Below are 22324 nucleotides of genomic sequence, written 5' to 3'. Positions count from 1 at the left end.
GTTTGAAACTCGAATCTTACCTTGAAACCACGACGACGACCTCGGCGACAAATTCCGGCAACAATTGGCAATTCCGGAAAGTTGAGGAAGTTCACCCAACTGAGGCTGCGTCTGCTTTTGCGCTTTCATATTGCAGAAGCAGAATAAATAACGTATTTATGTGTGTGTGTGTGGGGGGGGGGGGGGGGGGGGGGCATATAATTACAGATAGCCTAAGGACTGCCCTGTCATTCCTCGCTTATTGGGGGCAACGCCGCACAAAAGCACGACAGACGCAGAAATAATGCTAAAACAGCCCTTTGCTTCTTTATTATTACGAGTGTTTTCCTGCAGGTGAAACTTCAATATATTGGCAGTTTGTCTCACGCCGGCCATTTAGTCCCAATCGCAGACGCTCGGCATCTCCGCTCGCGATATTAAACTCTCCCGTCGAATAATCATACGCGCTTAATGCTGAAAAAGTCATACATTAAACATCCGGGGCAGGGCAAGTAATAAGAAGTCGTGTTTGTTCCGGTGCGGAATCCATATGAAAAATGCAATTTCAAATATCTCCCAGGGACATTAATAACACACATGCAAGGATGTTAAAGTAAAGGTTGAATTCATGAAAACCTCACTTGAAGACATTGTGGCGGAAATGCTATCATGTCAAAGCCGAACGGTAAGCAGAGCTGCAATGTTTTTTCTTGGCTGCACAGATTAGCATCGGAGGACGACAGCATTAGCTTCTGATAAGCGGCAAAAACTCGGTCGCTCGGCGAGGTTGGCGATACTCGAGACATAATTGTGCTTGGCGACGTGTCTGCTGCATGCGCCACATACGCAGATCGGCGCAAACAGTTAATTTGGCGGCTGGGTGGTGTCGTGCTGTTTCTACGCTGGAAAATATTATCTATTTTTCAAATTCGGGCCACAAAGGTGTTAAACTAAGTGAATTGGGTTTACCATCATTATTTTTAGTGCCATGTTCTCGTTCCAGTTTAGTTTTGTGAGACTTGAGAGCCGTTTCTTTACCCCCCAAAAAATGTGGTTGAATTAACTTTTTTTTTTTTCAATATTTTTTTTAGATGTGCGCGTCAAGACCGAGAACCGAAGTAAGTCGTTCTTCTTTAATGCCACCCGCAGCACGAGGTTTCACAATGCAGCTGAACTTTTTCCTTGAAATGATCAAGACATTTTCTTGGATAAAAACTTTTTTTTCTCAGAAATATATGACTTTAGACTTGAAAGATTATAATTTTCAAAATTTAAATTCCTCAAATATATTTGTTTCATGGGAAAGCAAATCTAGAAAATAATCTTATTTTGTTTTTTTTTAAAAATGGTTTTCAAATCAACTTTTTGGAGAAAAAAGTAAAAAGAATTCCCTAAAAAAAAAAAATCTAGATTTTTTTGTTAAAAGTTTTTTTTTTGTCCTTTTCGGCTGTTAGGTCAAGCAGAATGGAAAATCTGTATCGATTTTATGCCGAAACAGTTTTTAAGCTTCCGCTGTGGTATTATAATTGAGGTTTATTGAGAATCCGACTCGATCAGTCGAACGGAACAAAGTTTCTAGCAGGGAGAGAGAAACAAAGACAAAAGACAAAGCACTAATTGTAAACAGGATGAGAGAAGTAAATCATTACATTATCTACAACAATGAAACATTAAATATGAGTGTTGCATGGGGCAGTAGTGCTACACCCTGCGACGGAAGGACAGGACAAGCTAGAACAGGACAAGGACAGGACAAGAAGCATGCAGGACCAGGGTCGTGAACCCGGCTGTACAACTGAAGTGTGCTGGCATTAATTATGTAAATTATAAAAGTCGACAGGACGAGAGCATAAGCGAGGGGATACACAAACAATTTGCATATTCATGAGTTATTTGTTGCAGTAAGTGCGTGACCCCACGCCCAGTGAAAGAGTCCTGGGGGTGCGCGACTGCAGATACATGCAAGTGAATTGATACCGTTTTACGTGTCCTGTATTTGCTGTGGCCGCACCGCGGCGGCTGAGGACCCCACCCGATCAATCGAGAGGCGGGATCAGCCCCAGGGGTCCACCCGAGAGCAGCCCGGCAGACGGCACACGTCCCACACCGAGGGACCCCGGGCGGTCCGCCGGCTCCACCGAGGCCACCCGGGAGGGGCCGCGGTGACCCAATGCCACCCCCCCAGCCATGGTCCCCGACCGGCAGTCATTGGCCCTCTTGAGACTCCAACCCTTGTTTGAAACCCAAATCCTGGCTTGAAACCCTAACCTTGTTTGAAACCTTAATCCAGACTTGAAACCTAACTTTGGGATCCTAACCCTGATTTAAAACCCTACATCGAAATCCTAACCATTTTTGGAATCCTTAACCGAATCTTGAAACCCTCACTTGAAACCCCAACTCTTGTTCTAACCCATAACCTTAGCTTGAAACCCTACTTTGAAACCCTGACGTAAGCCTCAAAATCCTAAAACCCTTCGCCTCTGTTCTTAGCTGTTGGCCTTAGCATTTGATGCGTTTCTGTGTAGTCTGCATTAGTTTAGTTTTTCTCAGCGTTGAATTTTCCACATTGACTCCATGAAGAGAAAGACTTTTGTTTTTGTTTTTCTTTTAAGAGATGTGAGTGGGCACTGCAACTTCAGTGGATTTCTTTCAACTAAAAATCATCACGTGATGGAGCTTTGCCTCGGCTCTCAGAGATACGAGGACGCAAACGGCAGCCGCTCTTCCCCAGACGCCGTTGGCCACGCCACTTTGTTGTGCCGAGACGACGAGCGCTGTGACAAAGTCAATAGGACAGCGAGGGGAAGAGGAATACCTCATTGTTTAATTAGACTTTTATTTCATGGAATGCCAAAGCCAAATGGGGGGGAAACAAAAAAAAACAAAAAGCCTGCCATTCTTGGCCAGGACTCATTGTCACAGATTGCGACGGGCTCGGGAGGTTCTGGTTGGTCGCTGATAGTGTTGTTTATTGTCGCCTGTTTTCAAGCCAAGACTTAGTCCACGAACAATGACAATTTCGACATTATATATTTATTAAAGCTGTTTGCACACAACATGAAAAGTAGATTTTCATTGGACCAATTGTTTTTGGAAAAGTTTTTTTTTTTAAGAACACACCAATAGTCGTATGCGCAGCTCTGTAAAACTTTAAGAGCTCAATGCAAAGTTATCAGTTTGTCTGATTTTGCTATTTATAGATACAGTATGTTTATATTGCAAAGATCGCAAGACCACTTTTAAAGGGCCAGAATGAGAACCAAACCTGGCTCCTCGGGTTTGCGGGAGACATTTTTCTCATGGGTATGAAAAAAAATGTTCGCTCGGGTTGACTTTGAGTAATTTAACAAAAACATAAAAGCTCGCTTGGTAGCTAACATCAGCTCTATGGCGCGCTATCCATTTCGCCGTTAAAAGAGCACGTCTGTGCTATTAATCTGAGAAACAGAAAAGTCAATTACAGTCATTTGCCAGTCTCACGGCGATCATGCGAACTATGTCTGAACATCCGCCACGTCGACTTTTGCTGAAATGTCAATGGCCGGCCTTCCATCTCCCGTCCCCCAAAGAATGTACTTCACATAACAGCTTTTCGACTGACACTTCACACATTTCAACGAGTAGAGGAAAAAAAAACAATAAATCCTTCTGCCTTGGCCAAATGACACGAAAGGGCTTGTTTACTATTGATCGCCACCTGGAAGTGTACATGTGCCAAAAACAACTATTAGCTCCATAGAACGGCGGTTTGTGTGACACAACTAACCCGAAACAATAAGCACATTTGCCAGTGGACCTTTGTGGAGAAGCATCAGCATCGGCATCGGCTTCGGCATCAGACCGCACCCAGTCTGCCTCGACAGAGGCATCAAACATGCACATGCAGCAGACAGCCAGCCACATCCAGTCAGCCTGGAGCTTCGGCAGCACTCGGACGCCAGCACTCGGGTTCGGGATAGATGTTTCCCATCACGCGGCTCAATCAGACACCCGATGATTCATTTCACACACACTTGGGTAATTACAGGGAGATTGCACTTCACCTCTGGGGAGGGAACTGCCAAAGTGCTTGTGTGTGTGTGTGTGTGTGTGCGTGTGTGCGACAAGGACAAGTGAGGAATGGCTGAGTGAAAACAAAAAAATGTACAAATCCTTTGAACAGGTGTCAGTGGTGTCGTTGTGCAGGGGGGATGGGGGGGACAAAACACATTTTCGGCCAGGCTCGCAAACAAAAGAGTGTTGCCAACGTGCGAGAGTCTTTTTGAGTCATTTACAAAAACAAAAAAGCAGCACACACACAGTGGGACAAATAGACGCCAGGCGACCTTTTGTGGAGGAAAGTGAAACAAAGGATGTGGAAAGAACTCCAGGATGAGGAGGAGGAGGGCGTGAAGAAAGATGGACGAGGAGAGGATGGGAAGAATACATGGGGAATAGCGCCACCTTGCGGGGAAAGTAAAGGTGAACATTCACAACACTAAAGACTGGGGAGTTGCAAATGAGGGTTTCACATGAGCTTTTGAAGACTGGGTTAGGTTTTTGATTTAGTGTTTAGTGTGTTTAGTGCGTTAGTGTGTTTAGTGGTTTTAAGAGTGCAATAGGGTTTCAAATTATCATTTTAAAACTGGATTGTGGGTTAGTGCTTCAAAGGAAGGTTTCACGTATGGGGTTAGGTTCCAAATTAGGGTTTTAAGACTGCATTAGAGTGTAACATTTTAAGACTGGCATTTTAGGGGTTCAAGGTAAGATTCCAAGTCGCAGTTGGAAAATCGAGTTTCAAGTTACGGCTTCAATTTAGGAGTCATGCCAGGGATAGGGTTTCAAGCGATGGTATCGAACAAGCGTTAGGGTTTCGAGTCAAGATTAGAGTTTCAAATTATGATTTCAAGACAGGGTTATGGTGTCATGTCATGGTTTCAAATTAGGGGTTGAAGTTACAGCGACAGTGAAATTAAGGAGTTCAAGCTAGTGTTTTTTTTTTTCGGGCATTTCGGTTTTCCTCCCACATCCCAAAAACACACGTGGTTGGTTGATTGAAGACTCTAAATTGCCCGTAGGTGTGAATGGTTGTTTGTTTCTGTGTCTTGCGATTGGCTGGCGACCGGTTCAGGGTGTACCCCGCCTCCCGCCCGAAGATAGCTGGGATGGGCTCCAGCACGCCCGCGACCCGCGTGAAGATAAGCGGTAAAGAAAAAGCCGAGGTTGGAGTTTCTGGGTGAAGGTTTGTTTTGAATGTGCCAAGCAACCGAGCACAAGCCTTGAAGCAATCTTTTATTCACTTTCTTCATCGGAATCAGATTGAAAAGTATCTCCCTATTTTTAAGTACTTACATTTATTTTATTTATTTCTGAACTCTTACAAGAGATGAACGTGAGAAGAAAGTGTATTGCATGGAGTTTAGTTTCAAATTGGATACGGGCGCCAGCATTGGCCACCCGTTTCTCAAGCCGCCTGGGAACCGCATGAACTGATTTCACAAGGAACTCTTGCGGGATGGAAGACATAACTTCTCGTATTCGCCCTTCAAGTTCTTCCAAAGTCGTTGGTTTGGTAGAATAGACTTGCTCCTTTAATCATGGAACATACACACAAAAATTGATAAAAATATTACAACATATGAATACATTTTAAGTATTTTAACATAGGGAGTTACTTTTCAATCACCCTGTGAGACTTCAAGAAATGTAAAAGCAGTTGAAAGTGACTAGCAGTGTGATCATCTGTTCCAGTGGCAATTGTCCAAATGGTGCAGATACTTCAAGAAATGTAAGAAGTTGAAAGTGAGTAGTAGTGCGATAATCTGGAACAGTGTCAGTTGTGCAAATGATGCAGAGACTTCAAGAAATGTAAGAAGTTGAAAGTGACAAGTAGTGCGATAATCTGAAACAGTGTCAATTGTGCAAATGGTGCAGATACATCTCAAGCACACAAGTGGCCAATATCGGTCAACAGCAGATAGTGCTGTGTTGACGAGACTACTACAGTGAGTGCACAAATACTGTAGAAGTGACAACAATCTCAAGACAAAATTGGCTAATAGCCAGAGAAGCTGTAGGAATGTTTGCTGGTTTTCCACTTTCATGTTCCTTTCAACCGGAGGTGTGCCGTCTGTTACGTAACATAATGCATGAGGAGGCGAATAAAATTTCCAGCAGCTCCTGTGCTGCTGGCGTGTCAGCAAATTAGCCACAAAGACAAATGCACGAGACCGAAATAGAGAGCAGTTACGCATGCGACGTCCACGTCGTTCGTCTCACTGGCCCACTTGGGAACTTCACCGGTTATGCCCAGCTTTGCTCATCTGTAAGAACGCCATTGCGAGAGTCGAGCCATATAGGTGAGAATTCAACCTGGCGACAAGTGACGAGGAAAAGGAGTCCCGCTGATTGGAGGCTGCCCCCTGAAACTAGTTCGCTTGCTAAAATGGACAATAATTGTTACTTTTTCTTAAATAACGAATCATACATATACTGCACAGTACATCCATGTCTGGAGGCACTTTATTTATTGATTTAAAAGTCAGTGAAAAAAAACATTTAAAAACAAAAAAAAAAAAAACATACCAGTAAACAGTTGAACTCACAGTGTACCAACATTTGTTTGGGCAACCATCAACATTTGAAGATGATCAACGTGCAAAATCGACTCTGAATGCCGCAGCTCTTGTTCGCGTCAAGAGAGGACGTGTCGGCCGACGAGGCCTCGGACCACGAGGACAACCGGTGCAGCTGCGACAACGGTGACGACGTACTGTTGATGGGAAATATGAGAAATGACATCAGAAGAATTATTATATACAGCACGTGACCTGAGGCATAAGCACATTAAGCACCTGCTTAGTAGAAGGACCCAAGAGCAGTGGATTATATATTAAAGTTATATATTAGTGGATGGCGGCACGGTGGACGACTAGTTAGAGCGTCAGCCTCACAGTTCTGAGGACCAGGGTTCAATCCCCGGCCCCGCCTGTGTGGAGTTTGCATGTTCTCCCCGTGCCTGCGTGGGTTTTCTCCGGGGACTCCGGTTTCCTCCCACATCCCCAAAAAAACATGCATTAATTGGAGACTCTAAATTGCCCGTAGGTGTGAATGTGAGTGCGGATGGTTGTTTGTTTGTATGTGCCCCGCGATTGGCTGGCAACCGGTTCAGGGTGTACCCCGCCTCCTGCCCGATGACAGCTGGGACAGGCTCCAGCACGCCCGCGACCCTAGTGAGGAGAAGCGGCTCAGAAAATGGATGGATGGATATTAGTGGATTATATATTAAAGGAAGAACAGAACAACAAAAAGATATATTCTATCATATATATTATATAATATTCCTTTTCCCAAACCAATCAGAAGTAAATGAGCTACTTGTAACTTGCTTTTTGTTAAAGCTGTTGCTTTAATAAAAGTGTCAACTGTACTAAATAGACCATGACCTCCATCTTGATACATCATTTCATATCATCACATGGCTGTTCTGATTAACCGTTACTTAAGTCATACGTTTTTGGGAAAACAAGAACGAGAGACTAATTTAAGCAAGTAAATGGGTATTTTCTATTGATTTGTTCACAGCAAGTTAAAAAAACTGTTTCATTTAAACTATTTTTGTCACCTTCTTTCAGGCATTGGTGGTCAGGGTATTTGCTTGACATTTTATTGTCATTCAAAGTATTGAATTATAAAATTCATAAAAAAGCAGAAATAGCCTCCAAAAGCGTGCGACACAAACCTTGATAGCCGTACTATATTCCTTCTGGAAGACCTGCAGATGCACTTTGAGTAGAGCCAGGCTGCAAGGCACGTAGGAGTCGGAAATGCCAGAGTCTCGACACCTTTTGGCGAGACAACACGGGCAAAATAAAGTCAACGAACGGGCCCGCGCACCCACTTTTACACAGCGAATCCTCAAAGTGATCTTCAAAATATGACGGCATGCTCTTTATTTAGTTATTTCATTTTTGTTTTTTTGACAGTCTACACAAACCTTTTGTACAAAGCAGTTCGAAGCTCAGCGTCGTCTGCCAAGTAAAACTGGGAAAGGCCCAGCTCCATAAGTAGCGGCATTGGCAGCCTGTAGCCCTCCTCGGCGAGCAACCCCAGGTTATACCAGCCCTGCTTGTGGAAATGTACGGACCTTTTGATCATGTTTGGAAACAATAGTACTTCAGGGTGGCAGAAAATAGGCTTAAAGCAGGGCTGTCAAATTCATTTTAGTCCGCGGGCCGCATTCAATCACCTGCGGCTCGCTGCGCAGCGCCGCCAGTTTGTACATCTGCGCGGCAGGAGTCAACCTCTTGCGGCCGTCCACCAGGCCGTCGTACCACATGTCGCCCATCCTCAGGAAGGCTGCAGACAAAGACAAAAAGCACATGAGGGTGCAAGTCTCAAAGTGTAATCGGTGGTTATTCAGTTGGAACATCAAGGTGGTTGTATTTGAAAGTCGGGTGAGTGCACGACTTTCTAATAACAAAAAACTCATAAACAGCCTTTAAACTGCAACTTCAACCCATAATTCTTGTCTGATACCCTAACCCTGATATGAAACCCTAACCCTCGTTTGAAACCCAAACCCAGGCTTGATGACACCCTAATTTTAAACCTTGACACAGGCTTGAAACCCTAACCTAACTTGAAAACCCTAATATGAAACTACAACCCAGTCTTAAAACCCTAATTTGAAAGCCAGAACCTGTCTTGAAATCTTACTTTAAAGCCCTAACCCAGGCCTGAAACCTTGATTTGAAAGCCGAACCGTGTCTTGAAAACCCTAATATGAAACTAGAACTGTCTTGAAAGCTTAATTTGAAATTCCAACCTTGGCTTTAAACTCTATCCCTTCCCAACCTTGTTATGAAACCCCTAAGCTCTTGCCTGAATGGGTGCATGGATGGATGGAAAACATTGTAGCAAGACCAGCCTTGCATAGGAGTACACTGATTCGAGTGCCTCTCGTCTAGTTTACCGTAAGGCTCAGGTTTCGGATTGTGGACCGTGAGGTTATAATATCTTCTCTTGCAGTGCAGTGCAAAAGCAGGAGCCAGGAAATCGCCCTGTGAACAAACCCAGCACAAATGACGATAACAACAGTGTATAACAATCTGTCCAATTCATAATAATTCATTATCAGCAGTTGCTGACTCGCCTCGTTTTGATCACACAGATATGCCACGTTAAACTGGGCCACCGCAACGCCCAGTTCGGCGGCCATCATGTAATGAACCAGCGAGCCAAACCTGGAAAAGCAAACACATTAGTTTGCTGTTCTTTTGCCTTTTTGTGTAGTATTGACGGTTTCTGCAATTGTGAGGTGATCGTGGTGGTACTGCGAGGTGGATGGTAAGGCGCACTTACAGGTCACTCTTCAGGAAGGCGTTCAGGGCTCGCCGCAGCAGACGACCCAGGTATCCGTTTTGCTCCGCTGCCCACTTTGCCCATCTATGCTCAGGTATAAAAGACATTTTAGAGTGCCTTTCTCATGCAGATCAAGTATTATTTTTTAAATGAGGATAAAAAGGTAACAAGCCAACAAGAGAGCATCGGACGGACGGCGACTGACGCGACCGGCGAGCCCGGTGGACCAGACGTCGGCGACTTCCGCCGCTCCCCTGATGTGTCCTCGCTCGGCAGCCTTCAGGAAGTACTTGTACGCCATGTACTGCAAGAACAACACGTGCAATGTGCCATATCCGTACAAATGGGTGCTGACAATGAATTGAAATGTTGTAAAATTAATTAGATGTAGGAAAGGTACAATGTGAGATTTTTGGGGGGGGAAATAAATATATTTGTAGAATTTCTCCATCAATTGGGGAATTTTCTCAGCAAAAATATGGCAATCAATTCCAAGTGGGACTGATTGGAACATTTACAAATTACAATAAAATGTGGGATTAGGATCAAAATGGAACGTGGTACTCAGGAACAGAACTTTGGACGTAGTAATCTTCCTACCTGGTCGGCAGGTCTCTGCGGGTAAAGCCCGAGGGAGTGCACGATCCCGAGGTTGAGAGCGGCGTCCGGGCTCCCGAGGTCATCCGCCCGCTCCCACAGCTCCACCGCCTTTTCGTAGTCGAGCTCCAGGCGCTCGTAGTACCAGGCCAGCGCGCTGATGGCGGGGACGAAACCCTGAAGAACCAAATAAGGGCTTAAACCTGCTCGACCACTGCAATTATTGGAATGGCTAACGTACTCTAACCACTGAATGCACACCTTGCGCAATAGAAACAAACAAAGACTAGAAATAATCCACAGTCGAAAAAATCCACAGCACATATACAAATGTATTATCTAATTGTTGGGATGGCTTCTCTTGATAGTTATTCATGATATCAGCCACCATGCACAACAGAAACAAAACAAAATGATGACAAATAATCCATAGAGTCAAGAAAATCACTATGAATAGCAAACCTTGTCCATTGCTTTCTTCAATAACTTGATGGCTTTGGGAATGTCTTTTTGGACACCGTGGCCCTATGGAGACAAAGTAACATCAGTTCAGATCAAACTTAAAGAATGCGCCAACTTGCAATTCTTTTTTTTTAAGACACAATTTATTTATTCATTTATTTATTTATGGCTGTTTTTTTTTTTGTTTGTTTGTTTTTTTTTGCTCTAGGTTGCGAGCAAAAATTTGACTAACGAGCTTTCTTTTCTCTATGCATGGGTAATGAGTGCTGAGAAAAAGAAGCTGATGATGAGTACTTCTGTGACGTACTATATTGAAGCAGGAGTCGATCAATGCTGTAATTAATGTCAGTCGAAGGCGTTCAAATAATTTCTATGCTACTGACTCTGTCCATGAAAATATGGAGAAGCTGCTGAAAGTGAGGAAAGTGGCGAAAAAGGCAAAAACTGTGAACAATAAGTTCAGTGAAAGTGGTAAAAAGTAGCAATTAAGGAAAAACTGTTTACACATTCTATTTATGTTATTACTGTATGTTTTTACAGTGTACAATACTGTAGAGTGCAATTTCTTAGATGTTTCTCATTTCAAAAAACAATTTAAAACGACAACATTTTTGGGAGTCTGGAACAGATTAACGGCATTTCCATTCACTTCAATGGGGAAAGCCGACTTGCGATACAAATGATTTGAGTTTCAAGTTTGGTAAGTGTGTTGTGTAATCCACAAGACTCAAAATGTTGCTTGAAGCTGACCTGCAGAAGTACGATGGCAAAGTCGTACATGGACACGGGGTCCTCCAGGCGGACCGCCCCCCTCTCGTAGTGCCTCAGTGCCGCCTCGATGTTGGGCGACACTCCCTGCTGACCCCAGAACAGCATGCGGGCCAGGGCTTGCTGGAAGAATGTAGTTGACATCTGATTGGCTTGTCGTTTTTGTTGTTGTTGTTCACGAGATGACAGCGGGGGTTACCTCGGCATCGGGGGCACCTTGGTACGCCTGAAGCTTCAGCCACTGGAAGATGTGATGGTCTTTGTTGGTCTGAAGGTTGAGGATCTCGTCGTCGTGCAGGTAGATGTCCTCAACGTATACCTGGAAATGGGAAAGAATTTAACAGCGTAGTTTAGGATTTGTAATGCTAGAAAATGGGGTTCATGTGTTTTCTTGTGCTTATGTGGCTTATTATACACCAGGAAATTTAAACAATGCCTTCAAGATCAGTTGACCTTTAGTTGGGGTTAATAAGAGGCACCCTAAATGTGACAGGTGTGTGCTGAGTCAGATTTAACATGAGTGTGAATGTGGTTGAAATTTTGAACATAGCCACATACCAGTTATAAGATATTATTGCATTTGTTTAGTTGTACTTCACCTCTCAATTTTTTTAAACATCCAATTGAGTGCTACAGGTTTAAAGTATTCAAATGATTTAGCTTGGTCTCATTGTTGTACAGTAAATTCCCAAAACCTGGCATGAGAAACAGGGGTGTGCAGCCTTTTTGTATTTATTATATATTTGTTAATTGTATATATTTTTTAAATTTGCAAAATAAATGCTGATGAATTCATCTTTCAATAGGAAATGATGTACATATTTATTTTAAAAAAGCTATTGAAAATCAAATCAAATGTCAAGCAGGCCCTTAAAGTGAGTGACTTGCGAGGGTCGGCCGTCACCTGCTCCGGCGAGGGATTCTGCCGGTCCCGCGTGGTCTGTCTGGCCAAGTTGGCGTAGTAAGCGTAGGCCACGTCCTCGTCTGCGAGGACCCCCCGGAGGCCCCGGTGGTGCAGGTGGCCTAGTCGCAGCAGAGCCAGTCGATGGTCCTTCTGGGCCGCCAACAGGGCCAGCAGCCACGCCTGCACGAGACCCCGTCGTCAAAGGCTGCCTTACTAGCGCTTGCCGGCGCTGACCGATGACAACGCACCTTACTGGGCTCGTTCTCCACCCCCAGACCCAAGCTGTAGATGAGCGATGACATGTGCAGAGCTGCAGTGTTATTCAAGCAGCTGGCATTTAGTAGCAGAGGTAAAACTTGAGCAAAGGCTCGCATGCTGCTCACGCCGTCCAGTTTGCGAAGGGACAGAGAATACAGCGCTCGGCCCACCGCGTCAGGGCTCACTGCTCTTCTTCCTGAAAAGATCAAATTTGTAGCAGGTAAAAAAATTAAGTGCAACAGTGAAATAATACTGGTCGACAACAGACCTTTCCAAAGTTATTAGTCTGTTTATTTATTTAATTTTATTGTTAAATAAAAAGATTTGTTATACACTATATTTGACAATTAAAATAAATACAAACTATATTTGATGCATTCAATGTGTATGCAGTACATAATGTTGAGTTTAATTAACCAAAATAAGTTAATTAAATGAGGTCATTTTTGTTCACTTATTTTAATTAATTAGGGAAAAAAACATTTTAAGACTGATTTGTTGACTGACGAATGATTTTCTGGATTTGGTTTTTTGTATTGCCTGTAACATGTTTGTGACTACTTTATTTTGTATTTTAACCATGTAAAGCACAAGCATGCCATATAAATATAGGTATTGTATTAAATACAAAATATACATTTTTATTAACATGTTTAATTCATTACAATTCATATACTTCATACAGTAATTAAACTATGTTTTTACATTAATCAAAATAAATTGACAAAAACACATCCCTCTACTGTATTTATGTATATAATTTTATTTATTTTTTTATAATTATAATTGAATCATCACTAACTTTACATTTACTTACATCGTATTATTAAACAGTCAAGAAATACGTGGATCTGTATAGTTTGAATCTTCTATGTAAATGTTATGGATAAATGTTAGAATGTTACTGACAGTGTGTTTACTTTTTTATTGAACAGTTTGACCCTGGAACAAATCCGATATATTTCCAATAATTCCGACTGGAAATATTAGTTGCAATTTCTAACAATAAAGAGGCAACTGCTCTGTTTAAAGTGTTGAAAAAGATATTGAACAATGCCACTAGTTTTTGTTTTTTTTCCATACTTCTAGGGTGTTTAAGGTTCAAAATCAGCTGTGATTTTCCTCTTACCACGTTTGAAAGCCAAATACTGTACAATTTTGGTGACATATTGAGGAACTGCCCCCTCCCACAGCTCGCACGTGTTCAGCGTATATTTCTGTTTCTCATTGTGGAACATCTCCAAACGGTTGCCTGGAGAAGATTCAAAGGGATTTTACATGTAGTGCTTGGGAATCATGTCAGCACCACCTAGTGGGATAAGAGGTCTACTACTTGACTCTTTGCTTTGATGGGCCAGGAGGGAGTAGAAACGGATGCTTTGGTTTATATAGTGAGAAAATTCTCCACAGGCGTGCATCCACCCAGTTAGGTTCACTTCTGCGATGACGTCCGGAAGAACAACTTCTGACTGTGGAGGAGAGGAATTATCATAAAAAGCAAACGTAGGTTGTGTTTGTTGTTTTGGGTTACCGAGCTTTGAGGCGACGCTCTATTCCGATCGTAAAACGAGGGTCCAAAGTAACCTTCGACGCCTTTAACGTATCGACCCCCTCCGATCACAAAGTATCCATCAGTGTCGTCCAGCCTGATGTCATGGCTCAGCCTGGGGGGGGGGGACATCTTTAAAAATGGCTGTTAAATCAAAATGGCAGACTTCCGATGCATTTCTATGCATGACTATTTGAGAATTTTTTGTGGGTCAACTTGTGATAGAAGTGATGACCAAATTTCATTTTAATTTTCAAATCAACGTTTTTAAAGTTTTTTTTTTAATGACAAGTCATCAAACTTGGCCAAATATCCACAATTAATAGTTAGTTCAAAATAAAGTGGCAGACTTCCTGTGTGCTTTCTGGCAAGATTTAGTCAGACTTTTTTGTGGCTTGACTCAGGTTAGACTTGTCTACCAAATTTTATGTTGCCACGTGAAACTCGCTTCAGGAGCAGAATTTTTTATTTTTTTTTATACCAAGTCATCAAAATGTAGTCAAAACAAGACTAAAGTGGCCAAAATCCTGGTAGCGGACTTCCCATAACTCCTGGATACTTTTTTGTGGGTCCACTTGTGATCGAACATTTAATGTTGCTAAGTGAAACTGGTTTAAATGGGCTGAATTTTGAAAAAGTCCATTTTCGTAAGTCGTCCTCTTTTTTTTAACCTGGAAAATAGTCACTTCCAATCTAAACGGCAGAGTGCCTGTGTGTTTTCGGGTATGCCTTCTTGAGACTTTTTTTGTGGGTATACTTGTGCTTGACTACTAAATTTACATGACAGCTTAGATCTCAAGTACCCTTTAAAAGGACTACATAAAATAAATGTATGATTATTATTGTGAAATTTCATGTTGCTAGGTGAAACTGGTTTCAGGGGCTGAATTTTTCTTTTTTTTTCTGGCAAGCTTTTCGGGCAGCAGCTACTAACTCAGTCAATTTAGCTGCATCCATTGTCCACACACTCACCTGTTCTCTGTCGACTTCACCGTTCTTGACTTCTTGCCCAAGCACACAGTGGCGATAGTAACCTGACAACACATCGGCGAACTGTTTAGTCAACATCTGCGTCATGATTAATACACACGACTCACCTGTCTGCCTTGAAACGTCACCGTGAGGTGACACCACTTGCTCAAGGGCACCTCGTGCGGGAAGAGGATGGCGGTGGATTCCCCCGGCCCGCCGTGCACTTGGACATGCAGCCGACCTGAACACAACATCTCTGACTCGTATAAATGTAGTCTAGTTTAGGTCTGTTCCAATGCTTTTGCTCAATTAAAACAAAATTGTTTCATAAGCTATGCATCAGATCCAGTTGTAAATACCCGACTGTTCCAATACTTTTGCAGGACAGTGTAAGAACATTTCTACAATTTGGAAACGTAGTTTATGCTGCGGCTAACGTGTGACCTTGCACCTTTAGCATAGCTAACACTCAGAAGTCTTCTTGTGATTGCACGGAAGTTGAAAACCAGCTCTCTGTGCCCATTTGGATGGATTCGTCAGCATCTCTCAGCTTCACAATTGCTCGTTTTTGTTTTTTTTCAGTTGGTTACGGCGTATACCTGATTGAGTGAGGAGCACAGTGGGCGTTGCGTAGTTGTTCTGGGAGTCAATGTGGTGAAGCACCCCGCACGAGCTATCCTGGCAGTGTCGGGTCACCAATATCCAGACGGAGAACTTGGACCTGTCCCCACAAAGGACGCTTGTTAATCTCTGTACCGTTTGTTCCTTCCATTGTCAATCAGGAATATGTTAGTTTTTTTGCTTTCGGCCAAAGAACAAATTATCAGTCACGTCCATATTTGTGATTTCCAATTGAAAACGGAGCGAACAAATGATACAAGGATTCATGCTTTTGAACTGATGCTTAGATTTCCTTCGTACGACACGCCTCGTTACACTCACCAGGGGAATGCGAGGGCGTGAATTCGAAGGTACTCCAGAACGTCGCTGGCGTAGGGCCGAAGATTCTTGACGATGCCGAATTTTTCCCCAGTGGAGGCGAAGATCGAGGACAGCAAAGGCACCGTTTCTGAAGACGACAGACGGGATTGTCGGGATGTTGGACGACAGTAAACTCATGTTATTCTCGTGGGTTCAGGTTGCTGAGCTTGAACGTTAAAGTTAAATACAACTGAACTGTCGTAACTCTTTAGGGAAAGTCATCACATTTCAGGGTGAGATTTTTTTTAATTTAGGGTGTTTCTATTACTGTTAAATGTCAAAATGGCTCAGATTTGACCTTAAAGAGTAGAGAAGGGTTAACCTGTATTTCGGCCTGTTGCCGTTCGAAGAACAGAACTGTGAGTTGAACTGAACAGGCCCAGATTTCACACCGAGTAAGTACATTTGTCAGTAAATTGAGACAAGATTAACTAAAATAAAAATATGAATACCATTCATTTTTGGGGCCATTTTTGTTTGGTGGTGTGCCATGAGATTTTTCTCATGTAAAATATGTACCTTGGCACAATCAAGGTTGGGAAAAACGACCCAAGACAAATGGGTGAGATTTACATGGGCACAGCATGGCATCAACTATTGGGCTTCATCACAGACCAACAATCAAATGAGTTTAATTTGTTAACTCAAACTCAAACTTTATTTCTTCATGGAAATGAATAAAAATCCCGATAATCCGTTCTAGTTTCCCCAAAAACACCAACAAAAACTTTTTATAATGTGTTTTAAACAAGAAAATACCACTCGAAGTATTGTACTGTATAAACACATACATCAATGACATGATTAATTGAATGAATGAATGTCAAGAATTAAAGTTTGTGTATCATGATGATTAAATGGGCATTGTGCTACTCCTTCTGATGATGAAACCTAACACCGAATTCTTTTACCGCAGAATTTATAACACAGAATTTTTGGGGTCATCAAAATGATCCTAAACCTTTCCTATTTCAAGTGTTCTTACCTTGCTCCACCAGGCAATGTTTCCTTGCTCGGTCTCGAGCGAACGAGAGCATTGTCGCACTCCAAGCGAAGCAGACCTGATGCCTTTTGACGGGCCGACTATACACGAGTCGGGACTGTAAAGTTGCAACGTGTTGCGCTGCGACCATCCAATCGCCACTGTCGACTTTCCTGTACCTGACCGAGGCTCCCAGCATGCAACTCAACACCCACCGGGACTCCGGAACGATGGCGTCCGGTCTGTAAAGCAACCAATCGGGTAGGGTCACCTTGAGAGTCCTTTTTCTGGGTTTTCCCGGGACGCAATGCCATCGTCTCAGCAAGGATGTGGAACTCTCGCCAATGTCGAAGGTCACAGTCCAGTCCAGTTGCACAGTGGAAGGTGCATCACATGAGTAGAAAACCTCCAAAGGAAGATCTGGAACGGGCTCCTCGGGGGGATTCAGGAGTCTCACAGAGTCCACCGCAAAGACCACCTGGGGAAGAAAAACAAAATTCGCTTTGTAGTTCTTGTTTTAGTCTACTGAAAAGAATAAATGTGTTCATACCTGCACACTGAACAACAGCTCATAGATGTATTTGTACTGCAAATCCATGTTGTCATGCGAGACGGTCAAGCTGCAGTGGCAAACTAAAGTCAAGCACAAAGCCTTCACACCCGGACCTCATCCGGCTCCACCTGATTGCCAAAGTCAATATTGAATAGCTCACATTTCCTTGCAGCCAATGACTAACCGGTCGCAGTCAAGGTGGAGTTTTGGGAATTCGGTGACATACCAACTGTGTCAGATTAACTCGTGCACTACATTTATTGTAGCCAGTGATGGGAAGAAACAAAGTCAAAAAAAAATTCTTTTTTATTTAAGAGAGTTGTTTGATATTGTCAGCTGCAAGAAAGATTTGTGGCGAATCACCTTGTGACCAGCAACTGGTGGAACATCAGGCAGCCAACCGAGGGACTGTGACAGTTTGGTCTCAAGACTCAAATGAGGCGCTGCTGGAGTGTTTCTATAGTCCTGACTGATTTTGTTTTATTTCAACAATATTTTAATCAAAAAGGAATATTTTATTTAATATTTGCGTTTGATTTGAATTCATGCACAGCACTTTAGTTTCAGCTGTGGTTGTTTCATTTGAGTGCTTTTGAAGTGCTCTATTAATAAAGTTGAGAATAAGTTGTCTTGCATCAACCTAAAAATCACCAGCTTCTGAAGAATAATAGTGAAAAAAAATTAAGAAGTGAAATCAGTTGTGTACTTCTTTTACTAGTGTACCTGCACTTCTACTTGAGAACCGACTGTGACTACTTTTGTCACCTGTCGATATTTCAAAGTAAACACTTAACTTTGTATCAATAAGAAATGAGGCAACATTTTGTCCTGTCCTCTAGGGGGAGCACTAATCTTGTTAGCAGGCACGCTAGCTTCCCTGAACCGATTTATTTATTATTAGGGCTGGCTAGTGGCTACCTGACGTGTCTAACGTCTTTACTTGTTTTCCCACCAAAACTCACATCCACTGCGGCAGATAAGATGCATTCCATAAACGCGTGTGAAACATTAATGGAAGTCGGGGAGCGGAGAGTGGGAAGTGAAGGAGCACTCATGCTAACTGCTATGCTAACTAGTTTAGAAGAAGAGACCACTGTAACTGTGAGCTAACTAGCAAGAGGAAACCGTTATTTGTGACTCTTGTCCCGATGTATTTGACGTTAGCCGAGCCTCGATAAGAAGTGGACAACAGACGACCGTCAAAAAAATACAAATAAACGGACAAAATTGAGGAAGAAAAGCAGCAGCCAGTGAGTGACAGACGTTAGCCACCGGAAATGACACAGTACGCTCACTTTTTCACGTAGGCGAATCCGTAAATCAAAGCGTCGATTGTAGTCAGACATTTAAAAGTTAAAAAAAAAAAAACTACAGCATGTGAAAACTACGTAAGTACAAACAAAGATGCATTTTTACTGACAACTGTTGACAATCTAATTATATATATATATATATATATATATATATATATATATATATATATATATATATATGTAACAATTACAAATGTGGCAACGTGGACAACAAAGCACCCCCCAGTTATTTGTTTAAAATAGTTTATTGCTTTCATGCAATAGTGCCGTAAAAGACCATCACTGGAGATGCAAAAAGTTGTCGTTGTCTCTGTACAAATATACGGTCTGGATTTCACAAGTACAAGCTCAAAAGTTGATAGATAAGAACTTATTAGAACAGGTCAGCTGGGGAAGTCGATCGAAGCTCTTTGACATGCGTCGCCAAAAAAAAACAAAAAAAAACATCCAGGATGTCATGTGCAGTACAGCTGTCAAGCTAAAGGCGTACTGATTTCTGCAAAAGAAATCAAAATAAAAAGTAGCCGTTTGTAAAATCTTCAAAACCGCATCTCGAGAGTTTGACCGACTGTCTTTTTCTTTTTTGGTGGACGAGAAGAAGCTGAAAGTACAGATGCATAGTCATGTGAGGCCCCCTTCACAAATGTAAACATCCGACCAAGAAAGAATTGTTGCTGGAACACTATTACAAGATGGCGTCTAGCTTTGGCACTTTGATGTGGGATTGTTGGCCTTTTTCTTCACTATTTGGGTGGATTGGTACCAAATCGTTATGTTTAGCCCTTTTCCAGCACCCACTAAAAACTATATACAATATAGAAATAAAATAAAATAAGACATTACACCTGCAAGCCACAGCAAATTGGCCTTTGCACCCCAAGCTCCACCCACATTAGATGGTGGTTGTGTGATACATATTTTTAACCATGACACCCTCAGAAACTCAAAAGGCCATTCATTGGTCAAGCGACTCATAAATACAGCGATTCTGAGAGGGGCCTTCTGTTTGAATTCTACTGCATTTGGATCCTGGGAGAAGTGGTTAAAAAAATAATACAAATAAAAAGAGAAAATCTGTTTTTCTTTGTAATCTATCTTTTTTTTTGCTAACATTGTTTCTCCTGACAACACAAGTCGCCCATTTAAATAAATAGTTACTCAAAACAACAGCATAAATCCAGAGTTTTGCACACAAAATAAACAGACAGATCCAGTTTCAACACCGTAGGGCTGTTTAGTCCGTGTCAAAATAAAATAAAATAAACTCACACTTGACCAAATGAGCCCTTCTGAGTCATCGATGAGTTGGCAAGAGGATTGGGGGGAGAAAGAAAGGGGGGTGGGGGGGAGTGTGTATTTTCAGCATGCAACAAAAGACATGCCCAGGAAAAAAAAAAAAAAAAAAAGTTTCCCTTTGAAACTGGCATAGAATAAATCATTCTTTACATTGCAACCCTCCCTCTCACACACGCACGCACATACTAGTCACAAAAAGTGACAGGTGTGCAGCTTTTGGGTGAAATTTGAAGATGAACCTAAAATGGACTACAACTTTTACAACAGAACATGAACCAACCTTCTTGACACTTTTCAGTGAAGTGAGTTCTCTTAACAATAGCAAATTTCACAACTGGTGTTTGATTCCTAGGCCTTTCTGTGACTCTTCCGGTCTCTCTTTTGCACCCTGCCGATGACATTCTAAGCATGAGGTACTACTGATCGATTCTCAGCGGTCGTCTCGGTATCACGATGTCCACGTGTTAACAGCAAGATGAAGAGGACTGATTCAAAAAGAATTCCAATTGAACACGCAAACGCTTCAGCTCTTTGTTAGAAAACAGCAAATATGCTGCTGCGAATAGCAAACATCCACCAGTATTTGACAGGCTCCCAAAAAGGTTCATAATTGCCTCTAGATGCCACGAGAATTGATGCCACAACTCTACTTTTATAGCAGCCAGGGTGTCTTCCCCTCACTTCAACATTGTTCCGAGGGACCACGATGCCACAAGATGGCGCCAAACCACTACGTTTATATGAGACAGGGCTTTGGTCCCATCTAGGGATAGTTCAGCACGAGCACAAAAACAGCAAATAAGGGAGGATAAGTTACCCCCCCCCCCCCAAAAAAAAAGAGACATTTTTACCATGAAATCACACATACTTCCGGGTGGCAATGGCTCCGATGGAACCACGAGTAAACAAATTCGGAAAATAAGATGTTACGTGAGGTACATTGCTCGAAAGAGCGACGGAACACCGGGAGCAATTTTAGAAGTCAACAAGTAAGTCGATTTAAAGACAGGCGTGGTGGAAAATCTGACAGCATGATCATTTAGAGACAGACTAATTGATTTTCGTGTTCCTTGGGTTAATATCACAGACGCGCTCTTTTGACACTGAAATGGATAGCATGCTGTATAGCTAACATCAGCTAGCAGGCTAGCCATTACGTTTTGCTAAATTACTCAGCGACAACCCATCCAAACAGTTTATACATAACTGCAAGAAAATGCCTTTGAGGCGTCTGATCAATACGATAGTCATTGATAAGTGCTTCATTTGATGAAATGTGCGTCTCACTCCATGAACAAATGTTTCCACGGAATTTCCTTTGCGCATTCAAAAATGTCGCGAAATCATCCTGTAGAGCAGGGGTGTCAAACTAATTTTTGTCACGGGCCACATCGTAGTTATGACTTCCCTCGGTGGGCCACTACAACTGTTAACCCATATAGATGAAAGATTACCTCCGATACTGTAGTTACATACAGTATACACAACATTGATGAATAGCCAGTTGGGATATCAGACAATTAGCGATTTTGATTTGCTTTCGCGGGCCACATAAAATGTGGCGGGCCGGATCTGGCCCCCGGGCCACCAGTTTGACACCGTTGCTGGAGAGGTTGTAGTGCATCGATCTTGGCTTCATCTGGGAATTTCACCAAAAAGCCGCGTATCGTTAACTGTCTGTGACTAGTAAAAGCAGCTGCTTGCTCCCACAGCCCACAAGGTTCGAAACTAAACCTCACAAAGTTTTAAGAGGCAACAAACAGTGCTGGACAATAAAAAGGACGCCCCCCCACCCCGAAAAAAAAAACAAAAACCAGTAGCCTCATTTCTTCTGCTTCTTGAAGATCTTGAAGGTGTGTTTCTTGCGGCTGGCGGTGGAATCCGTGTCCTCGCCCGTGGAGGCGCTGTCCTCCTCCAGCGGGCTCTTCTTGGCCAACAGCTGGGGGATGCGGGTGTTGCCCTTGGTCCCCGTCGCCCAAGTGGGCGAGGGGGTCTCCGGCTCGGTGGAGCTGAGGGAGCGGGTGGACTCGGCGGGGCTGTGGGCCTCCGCCATCGCCGCCGCCTCCTGCTGCTGCTGGACCCTCTTCATGAGGACGGGGCTGTCAGGCACGTGCTCGCCCGCGCCACTCTCGTGGAACCGGGTGCCGCCGTTGGGCAGGCCGTGCAGCAGGGAGGTGGGCTTCATCAGGAGGCCTTTGGAGCCCAGCGCCGACAGACGGTCGCCCACTTGCGACAGGGAGAGCGACGAGTCCGAGTCCGACCGATGAAGGTCCCTGTGTGAGAAAGGGCTGATTAAGACCCAAAAGCGCTAAAATCCTCAAATGTCAGGACACACCGCAACGCCACACGTAGTTTTCAGGCAAGA

At 43.0% G+C, this 22324-nt stretch overlaps 2 protein-coding genes across 7 annotated transcripts in view; both read right to left on the bottom strand.

Annotated features, from left to right (window-relative positions):
• Positions 1–6551: 6551 nt before the first annotated feature.
• On the bottom strand, positions 6552–18613 carry si:dkey-24p1.6 (protein sel-1 homolog 3). 2 transcript variants are annotated; one of them, XM_061680973.1, is made up of 25 exons: positions 17714–18613; positions 17511–17601; positions 17348–17417; positions 16801–17275; positions 15777–15903; positions 15434–15555; positions 14960–15075; positions 14835–14896; positions 13845–13977; positions 13647–13782; positions 13443–13565; positions 12304–12509; positions 12056–12235; positions 11351–11470; positions 11134–11274; positions 10384–10446; positions 9925–10098; positions 9501–9628; positions 9325–9408; positions 9116–9206; positions 8936–9023; positions 8210–8319; positions 7958–8085; positions 7703–7805; positions 6552–6733 (listed from the first exon to the last, which is right to left on the bottom strand). In XM_061680973.1, exons 3-25 carry the CDS (start codon positions 17393–17395, stop codon positions 6656–6658), a joined length of 3036 nt encoding a protein of 1011 aa, XP_061536957.1. In that variant the 5' UTR covers positions 17396–17417; positions 17511–17601; positions 17714–18613; the 3' UTR covers positions 6552–6655. The 2 variants fall into 2 exon arrangements, with proteins under 2 accessions (XP_061536957.1, XP_061536958.1); XM_061680974.1 differs by lacking the exons at positions 6552–6733; positions 7703–7805 and having other exon boundaries at positions 7992–8107.
• A 319-nt stretch (positions 18614–18932) lies between these two features.
• LOC133404755 (stromal interaction molecule 1-like) overlaps positions 18933–22324 on the bottom strand; it is a 30807-nt gene continuing 27415 nt past the window's right edge. For all 5 annotated transcript variants that reach the window (XM_061680975.1, XM_061680978.1, XM_061680977.1 and 2 more), the window contains one exon: positions 18933–22232. In XM_061680975.1, the coding sequence (XP_061536959.1) occupies positions 21782–22232 (451 nt within the window). In that variant the 3' untranslated portion in view covers positions 18933–21781. The remainder of the gene's footprint in view (positions 22233–22324) is intronic.

Source organism: Phycodurus eques, chromosome 7 (genome assembly GCF_024500275.1).
Source record: "Phycodurus eques isolate BA_2022a chromosome 7, UOR_Pequ_1.1, whole genome shotgun sequence".
Taxonomy (NCBI): Eukaryota; Metazoa; Chordata; class Actinopteri; order Syngnathiformes; family Syngnathidae; genus Phycodurus; species Phycodurus eques.
This window is presented reverse-complemented; position numbering and strand designations above follow the sequence as displayed.

Coding starts and splice junctions, on each gene's coding strand:
- si:dkey-24p1.6 (XM_061680973.1), bottom strand. CDS start 17,395: ATGGATTTGCAGTACAAATACATCTATGAGCTGTTGTTCAGTGTGCAG. Junction 13,566..13,646: donor CCATCAAAGCAAAGAGTCAA/GTAGTAGACCTC, acceptor AATCTTCTCCAG/GCAACCGTTTGGAGATGTTC. Junction 7,806..7,957: donor CGAACTGCTTTGTACAAAAG/GTTTGTGTAGAC, acceptor TCTCGCCAAAAG/GTGTCGAGACTCTGGCATTT.